A 19,305-nucleotide genomic window follows, 5' to 3' on the forward strand; every position below is an offset into this window, starting at 1 on the left:
CATTTACATTGTTTTTATTTGGTACCTATTATGAATATAGCAGCAATGGACAATGTTGAGCGCGTATCTGTGTAGTCGGATGTTGAGCCCTTTGAACATCTGCCAAGGAGTAGAGGATCTGGGTTACATGCTAGATTTATTTAACTTCTGGCTTTGTATATTTAATTGAAAATCCTTTATATTGATTTCTAGAATGGCTACTTTTTTGTTCATAGTGTTTTTATTCCCTTTGGTTTTTTAATGTTGCTGGTTAGGTTCTTTGTAGTATTCTTCTTTCTTTACTGTGAGAAAGAGTGGTTTGCACTTTTGAACTTGGATGATTACTTCCCTGTTCTTCTGTATTCATCTATTCTTCACATGAAATGCATTATTTCCCATATACTCATAAATAATTTCTCTAATTCTCCTGTGTATGCTTTGCCTCTAATTTATTATGTGCTATGCTGCTTTAGTAAACTGAATTGTGTTAGTTCATGACTGTCTTCAAATGCACTTCTGTCCCCCTCACTTTTGAGAGAGTGATTCTCTGAGTGCAATAATATGGTTGCTGGTGATTTTTCTCTCCAGTGTCTTTCCATTCTCCCCCCTGGCTTTAAGATCACTGACCAGACACCTGGTAGCAGTCTGTTGCTTGGGCCTTTTCATGTGTTTTCACATTGTTCTTTAACAGCATTCAGAATTAATTTTACTTTTTCTGTTTGTCCTCTAATATTAAAGGGTCACTAGCCAACTATTCATTCTTCTTCAAAGAGGAAAATCAAAGAGAAACGGAAAGAAATGGCTGATTCTTCAGTCAACATGTCCAAGGTCAGTAGTCATGTCTAGTCTATTTCTAAAAAAGTTGGATACATTCCAAGCCTTTAATTATCTGCTCCTGATAACTTTTTAAATTTTATTTTGAAATTGTTGCAAATAGACAAACCAAAATCACCAACTTCAATTCAGCAGGCCTAGAGAGCAGACAACACAGTGCATTTTTGTGCAGTTATAGGTATTCATTAGGAACACAAGCTCCAGAGTGTCAGATGTGATTTCATGTCTTCACTATTGAATACAATAGTCTGGTGCAGTAATCCAATCCCAGACCCCCAAAAACCTGTGACAGAATTAGAACAAAGGAAAGCAATTTGCTTTGTATCCTTTTTCATAACAGGAGGTCATTACCTTCATGGCCGGCATATGTGGCTAAACTGTACCATGAAACTGAAGTTCTTGAGTGTAGACTGAGATTGTAGTCTACTTGTATGTACTTCTCTTTGGTGCTTAATATCATCTTGGTGGTGATGTGTCTGCATGTTTGTTGGCAGTTCATATCTCTTTATCTCAGGAGAATCACACACTTTTAAGAAGCTCAGTGGTAAGTTTCTATAGTGGAGAGAACAGTATTCTTATTTTTTTTCTTTTGTTTTCATCCCACACAACATCCCACTGTGCAGAATGCTTGTGCTTGGCCTCACTGTGTAGAAATATATGGAATGTATCCATACAAATGTCTTATGAGCATTGATTGATAGAAGCACATAAACTGTTAGTTACATTTGATACAAAAAGATACTCTCATGGTGGTTTTGCTCTAGTCACTTTCTGTTTGAATGTCAGCTATCCAAACCTACCCTGCAAATATATATATATATATATGTATATATATATATATATATATATTTGATTTGTATATGTAACACTTAAAATTATCAATATGTAGTGTTATTACAAACTTACTACTGTGTAAAAAAAAAACATAATTCTTTGCCTAAAAAGGAATCATGAGTTCTGCTTTCCATAACTACTCCTTTGCTATTTAATGGTGTGGCATTGCGTCTAGCATTTAAAACTCATATCTGAGCCTGTTAGAATAGATTCTGTAAGGTCCTTGTACAGACAAGGTTGATTTAGTATATGGATTTTAGGATCATCTTCAGGCAGGGCATCTGAAAGCACATGTCCTCATCATGAATTGTCCTTCCGAGACAGGAACACTGTGATCCTATGGCACATGAACTCAGAATACGTAACAAGTAGATAACCATGTCCATAATTTAAATGTGTGTCTTGTTTCTTGGATACTTCTTGTAAAACTATTGTGTCATCCTCTTTTTGTAGAGTTCACACATTTGTTACAGAATGTGACTATACTGGAAATCACTTTTTGATGATTTTTAAACTTTTTTAATTTTTTGATGATGTTCAATAACAATGGTCTTCATTTATTTACATCCTGTCTCCGTATATCCAGGAGAGCATTCTACCCTGTAGCACATAGTCAAAGTGTAACTTTTCTTTTCAGCGTCTGTTGACATTCCGAGATGTGGCTGTGGACTTCTCCCAGGAGGAGTGGGAATGCCTGGACTCTGCTCAGAGGACTTTGTATATTGAAGTGATGGTCGAGAATTATACCAACCTGGTGTCTGTGGGTAAGAACATTTTTCTTCTACAGTTCCTAACTCTAACTTTGTAAGTACTGACTTTATAGCTTGTAAATTCTCTATTAAGCTGTCATGGAAAAAACAGAAGTCTAGGTAGTGAAAAAGAAATTTTCTGAGAGGTCCCCTTGCTCATGCAGGCAGAAGATAACCAGAGTGCACCACTATTGTGAGTAAGTATGTGCTGGAGAAAGTGAAAACAAAGGGAAGCATAGTGTTTGTGTACTGTGAAGTAGATCTAGAACAGGAGATCTGACTGCAGCGAGGTGACACCTGAGGCCATGGTGATATCCAGGCCATACTACCACCACCAAAGGCCTTGTCTTGGTTTGTGGCCCATGTTGTCACTATAGACCATATGGATTTTCATGGTCTGGGCTGCTGCCTGAGGCCATGTTGACATCCTAGGGACAGCTTAAGTGGGCCCTGTCTCTCACCAGCCAGCACATAGTGATCCTCCTAGACTTTCACATGGGAGAGCTTGCCCTGCTCCATGCCTAGGCGGCAGAGACAATGTGTGTGTAGAAGAGCTGAAGGACTGACCACCTCAGTTACTACCCAGCAAAAGTCCCACAGCTTTGATGAGATATGTATTAGAAATCACTGAACCACGAAAGAACACTTTCTCTGTAACTGTATGGATCCCCACCAAAACAGCCTGTAAGCTGCCAAGTCATACAGTTACAGTCAAGAAAATGTGTCAACTACTGGGACCTCCATTCTTTTTTTTTTTTTTTTTTTTTTGGTTCTTTTTTTCGGAGCTGGGGACCGAACCCAGGGCCTTGCGCTTCCTAGGTAAGCGCTCTACCACTGAGCTAAATCCCCAGCCCCAAGGGACCTCTATTCTTAATGGTTGCAGGTTGAATTATCTTAAAAATGAACTTACAGAGACAGTCTTTTATCACATGTGTAATCTGGGAACAAAACCTATTAATCTGAATTGTATTCATTTTCAGAGAATTATTCTATACGTGGTACTGTCCATCGACCTCTGAGGACTGAAAAGGTGTCTTGTCAGTCTAATAAGCGTGGTGAAATATTTCATGGTTCCTCCAACTGTGTACTTTATAAAAGAAGTGACACTACAGAAACCTCTAATAACTACAGATGCTGTAAGGACAGGGATGCCTCTGTTGACTCATCAGAGCCAGGTCAACATACAAGCACGCACACTGGAGAAGAACCTTGTGAACCTAAAGACTGTGAGAAATCTTCTAGTTTGTGTTCCAACATTGCTCAAGATCAGCGAACAAACACTGCAAACAAGGAACAGAGACAAGAAAAACGTGATGACCATTTCAGTTCTACACACAGTCTCATACAACAAATAATCTACATTAGAGAGAAACGACACCAGTGTGCGCAGTGCAAGAAGTCCTTCCGTACCTCCGCAAACCTCACTATACATCAGAGAATTCATACTGGAGAGAAACCCTACAAGTGCAACTTTTGTGACAAAGCCTTTGCCCAGTGTACAACTCTTAAAACGCACCAACGCCTTCATACTGGAGAGAAGCCTTACAAATGCAAAGAATGTGGCAAATCATTTCCTCAGTTGTCAGGACTTAAAAGCCATCAGAAAATGCATACTGGAGAGAAGCCTTACAAATGTAAGGACTGTGACAGATTCTTTGCCCACTGTTCCAGTTTCAGGAGACATCAGAAAACCCATAGTGCTAAGAATAAGCAACATTATACTGACCCAAATTGTGGTAAAGACTTGCATCAGCTTTCACACTTTAAAAGCCATCACAGCCTTCATACTGCAGAGAAGCCTTACAGATGCAGTGACTGTGATAGATCCTTTACCCACTATGAATTATTTAGAGTTCATCAGAAAACTCATTCTTCAGAAATAGATTATGAATGCAAAAAATGTGGTCAGTCCTTTACTGAATTATCAGAACTTAAAAGGCATTACATAATCCATGCTGGTACAAAAGATTACAAATGTAGAGAATGTGATAAGTCCTTTACCCAGTACTCAACTCTTCAACGCCATCTGGCAATTCATATTGGAGAAAGACATTACAAATGTAAGGAATGTGACAAAGCCTTTCTTCATAACTCACATCTTAGAAGACATCAGAGTGTTCATACTGGAGAGAAGCCTTATAGATGTAAGGAATGTGACAAATCTTTTACTAGAAGCTCAATTCTTAAACAACATCAGAAAATTCATACTAAAGAGCAGCCTTACAAATGTGTGGAATGCGACAAATCCTTTTCACAGCCCACACATCTAAGAACACATCTGAGAGTTCATACTAAAGAAAAACCTTATAGGTGTACTGTATGTGACAAATCCTTTACTACGAGTGCAACTCTTAGAATACATCATAGAGTTCATACTGGAGAAAGACCATACAAATGTACGGAGTGCAACAAATCTTTTCGTGAAGGCACAACTCTTAGAGCACATAAGAAAATTCATACTGGGGAGAAACCTTACAAATGTAAGGAATGTGACAAATCCTTTATCAGGTATGCACATCTTCAAAGACATCAGAGAGTTCATACAGGAGAGAAACCTTACAAATGTATGGAATGTGGCAAATCTTTTACTGAGTGCTTTCTTCTTAGAAAGCATCAGAGAATTCATACTGGAGAGAAACCTTACAAATGCCAAAACTGTGACATATCATTTTTGTGTATTTCAAATCTTAGACAACATCAGAAAACTCATACTGAAGAAAAACATCCTGTTGTAAATAATGTGATATAACATTTATCTGGTGTTCTCTGCTTACAGATCACAAGGAGATAAGTAGTAGACCCACAAAGATAACAAGCTTGTGAAATCCTTTAATAAAGATTGAAATCTTTAGAAGTATAACAAAGTTTATATTAAAATAAAATTCTGTACATGTCACTGCAGGGAAAACCTTTTTTCCCTATTTCTATATGTATGAGTGCCTGGCCTGCAAGTATGTGTGTGCGCTATGCATACGCCTGGTGCAGATAGAAGCTATAAAAGAGCATCAGATCCTCTGACATTGGCAGAAAAGACAGTTGTGCATAGCTATCTGTATGTTGGAATTGAACTCCAATTCTCAATAGCAACCAGTGCTCTTAATCACTGACCCTTCTTTCTCATACTGGGGAAAAGCTATAACAAAAACATTTATCTGACTAACATCCAAGTATTCATAATAATGAGACAAAATGGTTCATGCCTTTAATCCCAGTGCTCAGAACCCAGAGACAAGAAGATTACTGTGAGTTTTGGGCCATCTTTGTCTACATAGTGAGTTTCAAGACTGCCATGGCTACATAGATCCTGTCTCAACAACAACAACAAAAACCATAATAAAAACAACCAAAGAGCATAACATGTAGTAACAGAACAATATGACATCCAATTGTGCTGTACATCACAGAATTAATCCCTATGAGAAACCATGTGAAGGTGTACCATGCATTTTCCTCATGCTTTGCTGTTCATTGCACATTAGACACATATCCAACAAATATATTGAATTCGATAAATCCTTTAAAAACTAGTGCTGAAATTGCAAAGATAAGAGGCAATTCATCATGAAAAAAGTGGTGTGATAAATACCTTTCATTCACCTTCAGAATCTTCATACTAGAGTCTATCCTTACAAATACCAAGAAGGATACAAAGAGTAAAAATTAGGCTGTGCATGTGATGTCACTGGTGTGTTCACATATATCTTAGAAATCCTCAAAGGCTAAGGATGTGGTGATACTTGCCTTTCATGCCATAGCTCTGGACACAGAGGTAGGTACAGCTTGTGAGTTTGAGGCCAGTCTTGTCGACAGTACAAATTCCAAATCAGCCAGGGTTACACAGAAATCCTCAGTCTCAAAAAAAAAAAAAAAGAATTCTATCCCTATAGGCATGTGGGAATTCTTTTTGAAGTACTGATGGGGAAGTATTTGCTCTACACTCTAAATAATATACCTGCCATTTATAGCCATTAGACCCTCATGGAGTTTATGGAGACTCTAGACCTCCCCATCAGCCTTTTTGAAATGGTAATTGCTCCAGTCTTACATAGTTGCTCATTCTTCATACTTTCTCAATAATTATGGGTCTCTACATTACCTACCTCCTCCTGCAAGAGGAGACTTTTCACCATGCTACAGAGTTGTACAAACTGATCCTTATAAATAGTGACGGTCTATGGAGACTACATGTAGAAGCCAGGATGCTAGAAATGAACCTGTGGTGGAGAGATTCAGAAAGAGAGAAGAGGACAGGGTGGATATTAGAATATAGGTGATATGAAAATAGTGGTAATGCTGGGTGCATGATTCAAACACATAGTGGAGTGATGGTGAAGAAAGGGAGATGCTAAAAATCAACTCAAATGAGATGTCTATGACTGAGCTATATGGAAACCTACCATTTTGCATCCCAAGTAAAAACATAATAAGGGAGAGTAGAACACATTTGCTGATCATACACAATAGTGCCAGTATTACACCAGTGCACATGTCTTGGTACTGTAGGAAACAGTGTTCAGGGGTAAGACTATAACATTGTTTCTATGCCAGCAGCCTGCACAAGACCTTGCAGTGCTGCAAAAGCTAGGCAGTTGGGAGAGTTTCCTGGTTAAGTTTAAGATTGCTCTCATATACATACTCCAACCAAAGTCTTTGGTGTCTTCACTAACACCATGTGCTTGGAATGGGCATGCAAGAGCATTGGCAATGGCCTGTTTTGCTTGCGGTGTCTCTGGACCCTCCATGAGCAGTAAGTCCTAAGCAGATATCAATATCTGCTACAGAGAGTTCTAGTTAATGATCGTGGCATCTTTACCTATCTTTAATCCATGTGGGACACCACTGCTCAACATCTTTAAGACCGTATTTCTTACTAGCTTCTAAGATAATGGTGTTTCATATGGCTTCTATAAATATTTGTTAACCCACCCCATCTTCCTTCTTTCTGCCCCCATCTCGAGTAAAACACATATTTCACATTATCCAATGCCCCATCCTTTTATAGCAAATGTGTTCTACTATCCCTTATTTTTTCCCCCTTGGGATACAAAATGATAGGTTTCCATGTAGCACAGTCATAGACATCTCATTTGAGTTTTAGCATCTCCCTTTCTTCTCCATCACTCTACTACGTGTTTGAATCATGCACCCAGCATTCCCACTCTCTATTTTCATATCACCTATATTCTAATATCCACCCTGTCCCCTTCTCTCTTAATCTCTCCGCTATAGGTACATATCTGGCATCTTGGCGTCTACGTATAGTCACTGTAGAGCACACAAATGGGTGAAGCTAAGATCCACATATGAGGGGAAACAAGGTGTTTGACTGTTGGGTCCTAGAGGCAGCACTCACCATAATTTTTAGTTACCTATGTTTACATCCAGATTTTCTAGTTTTCATTTCGTTTACATGTGAGTAATATACCTTTTCAGATACGTGTCACATTTTTGTTTACCCATGTGTCAGTTGATGGGCATCTGAGTTGATTCCATTACCTAGGAACTGTAAATAAAGGTGCAATGAACGTGATGGGCAAGTGCTCCTTGTGAATAAACATGGAGAGTCCATGGAGGTCACATCTGGGATAGGTTGATTGAGTTTTGTTTGAGATTAAACCTTTCAACTTAAAGCTTTAAGGAAGCTCCTTAAAACGGGTCATTTTTTTCTTTTTTTTAATATCGAAATTTTATTTACATTTCAAATGTTATTCCTTTTCCTGGTTTCCCGTCCATAAGTCCCCTATCCCATTCCCCCTCCTTATAGTCATATTTTTAAATGGCAAAGATGTTGTATTGGTCCAGGAGACTAATACATTGTGCTGGGAAGACAACTCTAAGCTCTCAGTTTTTTCTAAGACTTGTTCAATGATTTTAATTGCTGAAATTCCCTGATGTGGTTTTTTGCTTGTTTGTTTGTTTTTTTTTTCTTTTTTGCCTTCGATATATTTTTTCCTTTCTTTTGTTTTTATTGGATATTTTTTTATTTACATTTCAAATGTTATTCCATTTCCTGGTTTCCCGGTCAATAGCCCCCTATCCTAACCCCCTCCCCTTCTTCTATAAGGGTGTTGCCCCTCCCCAAACACCCCCCTTCCCGCCCCGCCCCCTGACATTCCTCTGCACTAAGGGGTCCAGTCTTGGCAGGATCAAGGGCTTTTCCTCCCACTGGTGCCCAACAAAGACCATCCTCTGCTACTTATGCAGCGGAGCCATGGGTCTGTCCTCGTGTATGCTTTGGATAGTGGTTTAGTCCCTGGGAACTCTGGTTGCTTGGTATTGTTTTTCTTAGGGGTTGCAAGCCCCTTCAGCTCCTTCAATCCTTTCTCTAATTTCTCCAACGGGTACCTTGTTTTCAGTTCAGTGGTTTGCTGCTCGCACTTGCCTCTTTGACATGCTCTGGGTGAGCCTCTCAGGAGACAGCTGTATCAGGCTCCTGTCAGCATGCACTTCTTAGCTTCATCAATATTATCTAGTTTTGGTGGCTGTATATATATGGGCTGTATACCCAGGTGGGGCAGGCTCTGAATGGCCATTCCTTCAGTTTCTGCTTCAAACTTAGTCTTCATCTCCCCTCCTATGAATATTTTTGTTACCCCTTTTAAGGAGTGAAGCATCCACACTTTGGTCATCCTTCTTCTTGAACTTCATGTGGTCTGTGGATTGTATCTTGGGTAATTCAAGTGTTGAGGCTAATATCCACTTATCAGTGAGGTGCATACCATGTGTGTGCTTTTTTTCTTTTTTTCTTTCTTTTTTTTATGATTGAGTTACCTCACTCAAGATGATATTTTCTAGTTCCATCCATTTGTCTTTGAATTTCATGAAGTCATTATTTTTGATAGCGGAGTAGTACTCCATTGTGTAGATGTACCACATTTTCTGTATCCTCTGTTGCAGGGCATCTGGGTTCTTTCCAGCTTCTGGCTATTATAAAAACACAGGGTTTTAAGGCAGAAGTAAAGAAACAGGCTCCTGTAACATTCAGTCCTCTAGAGTATCCCCTGAAGCTCAAAAATAGACGACTTAACAGCTTCAGGAAGTCCCAGAAACTGGCAAGATTCACTAGAGCCTTCTTGCCTCAAGCATATGTAATTGGTAAGGACTGCTAACACTGTCAGACAAAATGAGCTACACAGAAGATGCTTAGACTTGCTATAAAGTAGTCACTAGTTGAACTGTGTGGACCAGACAAAAAAGCTTCTGAAGGAGGCAGTGAGTGGCTTGAAAGACAGACTTCTCACCTCAGATGCGCTGTCTGCAAGCTGTTTAGTGATCCCCAGGTTTGCAACTTGATTAGCCCTTACCCTCACAGGATGAGGCAAATGTCATTGATTTATTTGTGCTTCACTCAGTAGCCTCTCACCACACTTGTATAAATCACCCCAGTAAAGCTTGCATGTAGAGATGACTCAGTGGTAAAGAGCACTGTCTGATCTTTCAAAGACTCACTTTGAATTCTCAGCACCCTCACATGGGCACTCCGTCTGTAACCTCAACTCCAGGTCATCCCGTGCCCTCCTCTAACCTCTGCAAATGGAACACATATAGGTCACAGGCATACACTCAGACAAACAGCCCTAAAAAAGAAATCACATTGGTTCACCAAGTTGGACTTCATTGGTTTGCTGAGCTGCCTGAAGCACCACCAGCATGCAACCCCTGGGAAGCAGAACATAGTCAGTAATGGGAGTCTTCTTTCCATGTTTTCCTAATTGGGAAACAGTGGAGTCTGGGATGATTGTGGTGGTTCTCAGTCTCCTGTGTACCCAGGCCCTGAGGGTTTCCTCACTCCAATCCCACTCCCAACCCCACCCCTATCGGTGATCCTTGAACAGAAGGTCCTCACTCATTCATATTTATTTAGTGGTGAATGAGAATGCACACATCTTACTGAGGGTGAACCTGGAATTAAATACCTTTTGCAGGGAGGAATGCCCAAGGAGGGAAGCTAAGTAGCTGAACACTCAAGTAGTGCCATTCCCTGGGCCAAACATATTCAAACCACTACACCAAACCACTACGTCAAGTATGCTCTTTGGTTGGTGGTTTAGTCTCTGAGTGCCCTCAAGCATCCTGGTTAGTTGACTCTGTTGTCCCTCCTGTGGAGTTCCTACCCCCTTCTGGGTCCTCAAACCTGTAAGTATATGAATATATTAAATTATGTGAAAATTATAATCATTTTCAGTGCTTTGTGAATACAATATAGCTCAGAAGTATGGCTCAGGAGAAAACTTTGAGCTACAGCATCTGAATTTTGCGGTCCTCAATGTGTTCTTCTTTAGTACTTATGCTGTTCTAACAGATTTTAGTTAGTAGCGTTTACAATTCTTTAGTGATTTCTCCAACAACGTAAAGTGATGACATACTCTGACTAGTTTCATGAATCAGGAATAGAAATGTAAACCTGTGGGTCACTTCTAAAATCTCTACATTAGCACACTGCAGCCTCAGGGTGGGGAAGTATAGGCTCACCCTCACACTGACTAGAGCAAAGCAACCACGAGGGAGGAATGTTCCCTGTGCATCAAATGTGATGGTTTATGCACACCAATCAGTCAACGCCCTCAAGACATTTTTACAGATATACTCCACAGAGTGCTGCAGGAGGGGTTGAACAGTGGGATCCTGATCTATTTTGAGAAGTTAGCACTGAGCATAACTAAGCAAGTGAGTGATTTGAGCAGTGATGCTTCTGAGACAAAAGTTATGAGGTATCAACAAAGACAGGGATACATCATCACTGTCATGATGAAAACCAGAGAGAAATACAGGAGATTACAATCTGAATCTACACTAAAGAATAACAACTTAATGACAAGATCAAGCCACATATGCTTGCCATGTTCAGCAATCCACAGTATGCTCAAATCTTTAGTATTAGGAAGCAAGTATTATTTGGTTGTGGTAAAAATATAAAATGGGTGGAACCAGTTCCCGAGAGTACCCTAGTGGTCGTGCTCTCTCGTTAGTTCTGGCTCCGGTGGGCCATTGGAACTAGCACTAATTTATCTCAGCTGCTCCATGCTACTCCCATCTACTTTCTGACCCACTGTCCATGAGCCATTCCAACTCAGCACCCTGTCAGGCCTCCCCACCCTCACTCACAGCTCTCTTGGCTGGTTCCCACCACATCAGCATACACCCCAATTCCATGGCGGAATATACTTCCTGCCACCATATATTCTCTTGAACTCAGTTAAGTCGCCGCATGAAAGAACACATCACACAATATCCTCTGATCCAATTGGTAAGATATAATTTGCCCATCTAGACAACACAAAATCCTATACATATTCATCCCTTAAGAATAGTTATAACAACCTGTAAATGTGCAGAGAGGAATCTTAACATCTGCCGCCATGTTCTCTCAGCTGCCTCCCTCCCCCTCGCTCAGGCTTCCTCTGCCTCTCTAAAACTTTTCTCCTGCCCATCCTTCCTTCTCATCCAATGACAGGCCTCGTTCTATCCTGTACCTGCCTTCATTTGCATAATGACATCAACCTACATTATTTAGGATTTAAGAACCAAGATATGTCTCTTTCAATTCCATACATTTATAAGAAGTTGTGGCAACTACTCCATGTGTTTCAATATGTATTTTTATAACCATGACCAAAGGAAATGCGACATATCCCACAAATAGCAAATGTAGCACATGAGCCTTCATGCAATAATATATAAGAATATTGTAAGGCTGTATAGCAAGTAGGTACCAAAGTATTTTTTTGCTCATGTGTCATGATGAAAATATTTTCAAAGTTAGAGTTCATAAGTCCATGTGGAATATTTGCCCTAAAAAGGGGATGGGGGATGGGAAGGGCAGATTTGAGAAAAGAGCCATAGTAGATATGGAATTACGGAACTATAGTGTATAGCTGTAGTCAAAAAGACAGCCTGGTGTGGGCACAATAATAAACAGGAGAATAACAGAATAGGACAAAGAACCCAGAAAGAAAATGATAAAGGTCTGTTTACTTAATATTAACAAAGACAAAAAGATACATCTAAAAAATATGGTCTTCTCAACATATGGTGCTAGCAAACTAGAACCAATAGGAGAATGAAATTAAATAAGGATAAATTTCTTATTTCTCACTTTGGATAAAAAGCCATTCAAAACTGACCAAATACCTTATTTAAAGTCAGATATACAGAAGCCTAGAAAACATAGGGAATATCCACCAGGATACTGGGACTGGCAAGAACTAGTTGAATACAAAGAATGCCAACAGCACAGGAATTAACCCCAAGTATCAACAGGTGGGACAACATGAATATAAAGTTTCTGTCCATCAAAGAGAACAATCAACAAGAGACAGAGACACCCCAAGAATGGGAGAGAATCTGTACCAGTGACACTCTGGATAGGAGCTCATATCTAGAATTTATTAAGAGTTACCGAAATTAAATTCCAAGAAAACAAAACTCACAATCAACAAATGGGCAAATGTACTGAACAGACACTCTGAACACTTTGAGAAGAGAAAAAAACAAAAAACAAATGGCAAATAAATACTGCAAAAGGAGCTCAAAATCCCTGGCATGCTATCATAGAATGTAAAGTAAAACAACTTTGATATAGTGCAGGCAGAATGGCTTACCATCAAGCAACCTGATGATAAATGTTAGAGAGGAATAACATACCTTTACCCTTATTCTCTCTCTCTCTCTCTCTCTCTCTCTCTCTCTCTCTCTCTCTCTCTCTCTCCCTCTCTCCCTCCCCCCTCTCTCTCTGTTGGTTATGTTTGAAAATTAATTCAGCCATTGTGAAAATCAATTTGGAGATTATTCGAATATTTAGATATCTAACTATCATATGAGCCAGCTATTTTAGTCCTAGGGATATATCCAGAGAAGGCCATAATCTACCTTAGAGACACTTGAACCGCATGTATACGGCTGCTTTCTTCATACACTATAGGAAAGAACTGGAATCTATCTGTCTACCAAGAGATGAATAGATAACAAAAAATGGCATACATATAAAACAGAATACTATTTAGCTAAAAAGAAAAATGTAATCAAACTTTGCAGGAAGATGGCTAAACTTAGAATGTGTAATATTAAGTGAGGTTGAATGCAGAATCTAGCCAATAACATATCTATACGGAAACAATGCATATGTGAGCACTGGAGAACATGGAGAAAAGGGAACAAGAAAGGTTAAATACCAGGGGTTGAGATAGGCCTGGATGCATGTAATGGCCACGAGTTATGAAACGGGATATAGAGCTAATTGGTTTTCTACTTCTAATTCTGTCACAGGTATTTTTTGGTTTTGTTTGTTTGTTTGTTTGTGGTAGATCAGTTCATAAAGATATAGTCAATAGTGAAAAAATAAAGTCACATGTGAGGCTCCTGAGCTTCTTTACTGTAACTGCATAAACGTGCATTGAGTTGTATAGTCTTGGGTTGGTTAATTTCAGTATGTAATTTTGTTTCCTTGTTTCCAAGTTTTAGGATAAAATTATAAAAACAATTATAAGAAACACAAAATTAAAGACAAAATTAAAATTCAAGACATTGCAAATGTCTTAAAATAGAATATTTTTTAGAAAAAGACTGTTCTTTTGGCCTGGGACTACTGGCCTGGGACATGTTAAATGAAGAACAAACCATTTTTGCTTTTTTTTTTTCTTCCTTAATTTTTTCTTTCAGGAATAAATAGCGGGCTTGTTGTCCTTTACCATCAAGGAGTAAAAAAATAAAAGACAAAAATTAATAAAGAAGTTAAGGAACAATATCATACTACATGAAAAGGCCCAAGCAATAGAATATTACCTGGTCAGTGATCCCAAAGCCAGGAGACCATGGAATGACATTTAAAACTTGGAGAGAAAATTATCATCAACCACATTGTTGCACTTAGAAAAATACTTTCTCAAAACTGATAGAGACATAAATGTATTGGAAGATAGTCACAAATTATTGATTTTACATAATAAGTTAGAGGTAAATCATATACAGAAGAATCAGGAGAACTATCCATCAGAACAGTGAAAATAGCCACTCCTAGCAAAAGAGGCAAACCACTGATTCTCTCTGAAAAGAAGAATACTATCAATAATCCACCTAGCAAAAACATTAAAACAAAAATCACAGGAAATAAAAACTATATGATCAAACAATATCCACTCTGGAAATCATTACAAACACTCTTCAATTAAACAAATAAATCCTCAACTTAAATAAATCTAGTACATAAAGCAGCTGTTCCATTTCTCAGCATAGCCTACTCCACAGATACGCGATCACTCATGTTTATTGCTGCTAAATTCACAATAGCTACAAATTGAAACAACCTCAAATGGATAGTGAGAATGTGGTATATATACACTGTGGAATACTATTCAGCTGTTATGAAAATTCAAAGCATGAATAAGCTTTTCAGGTAAATAGGTGGACCTAGAAGAGAACACACTGAGTGTGCTAACTCAGACCCAGAAAGATAGGCATTGCATGATGTCTCATAGGAAATTCCTATCTCCATATCTTCAGATGTGAGTTCACAACCTAGAGTAACTGCAGTAACCAGAAAAGTAAAAACACAGTGGGATGTGGGGGAGTATAGACAGGTGATAATAGGGAACAGATGATTTAAAAGGGTAATCATAGAGCAGGCGCAAATATAAATACATTCAAAAAGTAAATAAAGTAAGGATGTCTAAAAATGTAATAAGAAATCATATCTTATTATTATGCAACTATGTCTACAAGACACAAAAGTCTGTGCAGACATACATTTAGACTATAAATAAAAACTTCCTGTCTGGGCTGATACTGTTCTACACAAGAGCTATAGATTTTCTAACAAAACTACCAACACCAGGAATGAGACTTCTGATGTCAAATAATTGGTCACAGCTGTCCAAGAGACTCCTAAAATATTATAGGCTATTGTTGTTGCTCAGGGTTCCCTCCTAGAGGTAGAAGGTGAGTCCCTTCTAGCGGAAGTTGCCATGCACTTTGTTTTGTACCATGCACAAAACCATAAGACTCGAGATGGATCTGAACTTAAAGCATCCTACCTGGGGACTAGCCTTCATGGTACCAGAAGGCAACATGAAAGTTTACAAAGGAGAGAGCCAAGAAACAGTCCTACCCAGCTATGACACTTTTGAACCACAACAACGATCTGCATTGCACAATAATCCAAGGCTGCAAGAGTGGGACACACTCCCTGGCAGTAACCAATAGCTTCTAATTGGACATAAGACTTTCAACAAGAGGGAAATCATACCTGGTACTGGAAACATAGACAGTTTTCCCTGGCCTTATCAAGTCATAGATTTTGGAGGAGAACCTACAACCAGTAATTTATGTTGTTGTAAAAATATAAAAAATAAAAAAGGTATGGTTGTCTTTTATCCTTTACTAGGTCTGGCACTGTGGTGCCCCAAGATATCTGCTGGATATCTTAATTCTCAGTCAGCAAAGCATCTCACCCACTTTGCTCCATCCCATAGCGCACTGACAAAGGCCTCTCTCTTAGCCTGGCAGCAATCTCTCTACCTATCTAGTTCCCAAGGCAGGTTTCCATGCCAGAAACACACATCCCAACTCTGTGGCAGCCCAGACCAGCTGTACACACTCTCTTACACTTAAATGGCTACATGAAAGAACACACAACACAGTAACCTTTGGCCCATTTGATAAAATATAATTGCCCTCCTAAACATACAAAACCCAATACACATCCATCCCTTAAAAACATTTGTAACAACCTGTAAAGGTACAGCGTGGAATCTTAATGTCATCTGCCATATTGTCCAGCCAAGGCTTCTCTCCCTTTCCCTCCTGTCTCTTCCTCCTTTCCATTCCAGTCTCCTCCTCTTCCTTCAAACTTCTCTCCCACCCATCCTTCCATCTCATCCAATGACAAGCCTCCTTCTATCCTGTACCATACCCCTCACCTGTATTTTACAAATTCGTTGGGGAGAAGGTTCTGGTGAAGTCACCTGAGTCCATTGTACTGACTAGGCAGCTGTCCTCCCCGCAGAGGAATTAGCATCAAAATACAGACAACTCCAGGGCAAACCACAACATTTCCCCCTTTTGTCCAGTTAAAAAGCCTTTTTACTTATATATAGATTGAGTAAAATTATTGCCACTGTACAATTTTTAAAACATACTCAACACCCAGTCCATCAATTTGTCCATTAACTAAAGCACCTTGATGTATCCTAAAAGACTATAATTCTATGCCTGACTTATATCTTGGTTTGAGATCGTATGCCATTTGAAAAACTACCCTTTCAAATTTATTATCTTTCTCAACGCTAAATAGCTTGGGTTGTCTATGAGACTACCAGTCTTCAACCATGTCAGAAATCTGAGAATGACCAAATATCTATGTACATAGGAAGTCTAACACAGCTTCCAGAACTGAGAAGTTGCAGAGACAAATCTCCACTAGCACAGTCCTCTGTTAGCAACATGTGAGCGCAAATCTTCAGCCTTCTGGCCCCAAATCAACTGACAGACTCTAGAAATGCAGATTTTTGAAGGGTCGTTCACCCTGTCTTGGCAGAGTTTATCAGTCAACTATTCTGCATCATTTGTTCTTTTCTGGACAGTATTAGTCTGCAGATGAAACAGGCAGTTTTGTCCAGTGGCTGCCTACCCACAAAGTATTGCCTCACCTGGAGGTATAGATGTTCAAATTCTTCATTAAATCTGCCAAAGGGGAACTGTTAGGAGCAGACATGTCTCAACAAAAGATAAACAACTTTAAATCTCAAATTTTGTGGATTTCTGACATTTTTGATATTATCTTGACAGTATTCTCACAAACTCAGAGCCATGAATTTATTTGGCCCTTAACTCACAGGTGTAATCAACTCAGAAATTTGTAATGACATCAATAGAAGGAGTGGCTCTAAACCTTGTACGTTTAAACTTTTTTGTCAAATAAATTCTATGCCAAAGCAAAGGTATGATTTTGACTTAGTTACCAAATGGTGTTATGACTGTATAACTCAATCTAGCTGATTCCTCCCTGTTAAATTACAACCAATTTAAAATTCCTCATAAAAACAACTTTAGAATAACCACTTTCAGCCCTCTAAAAGTTCAGAGAATTGGGGCGACGACTCCTCCATAACTTCTTCAAGCTGTACATGAGTGTTGAGATATCCTTGGGGGTAGGGAGTAGGAAGAATGAAGCAAATGCTGTAGCGGGATGTGTCCTGACTGGTCCCAGCTGAAAGTCCTTGAGACCAGGAATCCAAGTAGGCACACTGCAAAATACAACTCTCAAGACAGAAGTTTAGAATCTGCCACACCCACTCCAGTGGAGTCTGTGTGACGTGAAGCTCTTGTGCTTCATTTCTATCCAGAACAGAGGCATGTGCCTGGAATAGCCTCCTGGAGGTCCCTGGCCATCTCCCTACAAAAAGATGATGACTAGGGTCTATGCTTGCGGTGGAGGTACCTTCCGTGTTCTAGCCTTGGTGATCTTAGCAACTTTAAGCCTGTCAACAATATCTGATTTTAAGAATATAGCAGTGTGGGAAGATGGTCATGTACCTTTAGATGTCTCAGGAACTGAAAGTTCAGAGACAGAAATGTCTCACACCATCATGGTCCTGATGAACTCAATGGCTGCGATGAATTCAACTGCTGCACCCGTTAGTTCCCAGTAAATAGGAGAGAAACTAATTGCAGCTATTAAGAATATGACTGTTCCAGAAAAGTCTTTCCCCCCTTTTGGGAAAGTTTTGTTTAGCATGATTCAGAATAGTAGTGACTCTATTAGAAAGACCATGGATACGTTCCAACAAGTTGAGCAAACTTATCAAGAGTTAACTAGAAGGAAGAGAGAAACTAACATTGAGCAAGAAATGAAAGAAGTCATAGAATGGTTACAAAAGTTTCCATATTATCTTAAGGGGCCAAAAAATAGAGTTTAAGCTTTATTAAAATAAAGGTAAATGTTGATGTATATCTGGTGCCCACAAGTCTGGTAGTATAACTGCAGTTTTCTAAACTATTGTCTGCGGCTGAGAACTGTTTCATGGACAGTACGTTCAGCTTTCCTCTTTGCAAGGGACATTTGGTGGGGTGATGAATAAGAGCTGGATGACTGCCAATTATGATGTACCTGTTCTAACTGCTTAAATCCGTGCCAAGAAGTAAAGCTTCTTTCAGCAGCACATACTTCGAGTTTATGTCTGTCTGTCACGCTGAAATCTGTTCTCTACCTGAAATTCAAACCTTCGTCCCTCTGCTGATACACTACCCTGGGTGGTCTGCGGCAAGAATTGAGGTATCCTTTTGTTTGATTCTCCTGAATCTAATTTTTCAGGCGGTCTACCTCTATCAAGTTTGATCAGTATGACTCTGTGAGGTCTGAGAACCTAATCACACTTTTTAAAAAAACAAAGACAAAATCGTTCTCCCAAAATACTGTGTTCCTTAGTCTGTAATTAGAAAAGCTTGTATCTTGCACTCTCTCCCAGAGTAATAATATAACCATAAAACTCAAAGTCTCACCCATTATGAAGATTAAACAATTTTTTAAAAAGGGAAGTAAGCTAAACAATGAGCCTGATAGGCTTTTGTACTCTATGATATCAGGAAATGAACCCAAAATTCCCATGGAGCCCACATTAAGAGAATCTGAACTTCCCATTGTGGTAAATATCAAAAGTAACCACAAACCCTAGCTTTCCTGCATCAACAAGCCATATGTCCTTTAGTGGGGTAATTCATAAAACAAACTAATTCTAATACCAGTAAGCAACTTATCAAACCAGGACTTTCGTCCAAAATATATCAATCCGTCAAGCTCTCTACCCTGAACCACAGATTTTTCTTTAACCTTGATAACTTGTAAATATCTTCTATCAATTCCAATATCAATTAATAAGCAACTTAAAATCAGGACTTTCGCCCAAAATATATCCAT

At 39.1% G+C, this 19,305-nt stretch overlaps 1 protein-coding gene across 6 annotated transcripts in view; it reads left to right on the forward strand.

The window, feature by feature from the left end:
- Positions 1-5,292, forward strand: part of Zfp948 (zinc finger protein 948) — a 29,129-nt gene extending 23,837 nt beyond the window's left edge. For all 6 annotated transcript variants that reach the window (XM_063277031.1, XM_039100242.2, XM_063277032.1 and 3 more), the window contains 3 exons: positions 718-807; positions 2,285-2,411; positions 3,377-5,292. In XM_063277031.1, coding sequence (XP_063133101.1) covers positions 778-807; positions 2,285-2,411; positions 3,377-5,145 — 1,926 coding nt within the window. In that variant the 5' untranslated portion in view covers positions 718-777 and the 3' untranslated portion in view covers positions 5,146-5,292. The remainder of the gene's footprint in view (positions 1-717; positions 808-2,284; positions 2,412-3,376) is intronic.
- Positions 5,293-19,305: the final 14,013 nt, after the last annotated feature.

Source organism: Rattus norvegicus, chromosome 1 (assembly GCF_036323735.1).
Source record: "Rattus norvegicus strain BN/NHsdMcwi chromosome 1, GRCr8, whole genome shotgun sequence".
In the NCBI taxonomy this organism is placed as follows: domain Eukaryota; kingdom Metazoa; phylum Chordata; class Mammalia; order Rodentia; family Muridae; genus Rattus; species Rattus norvegicus.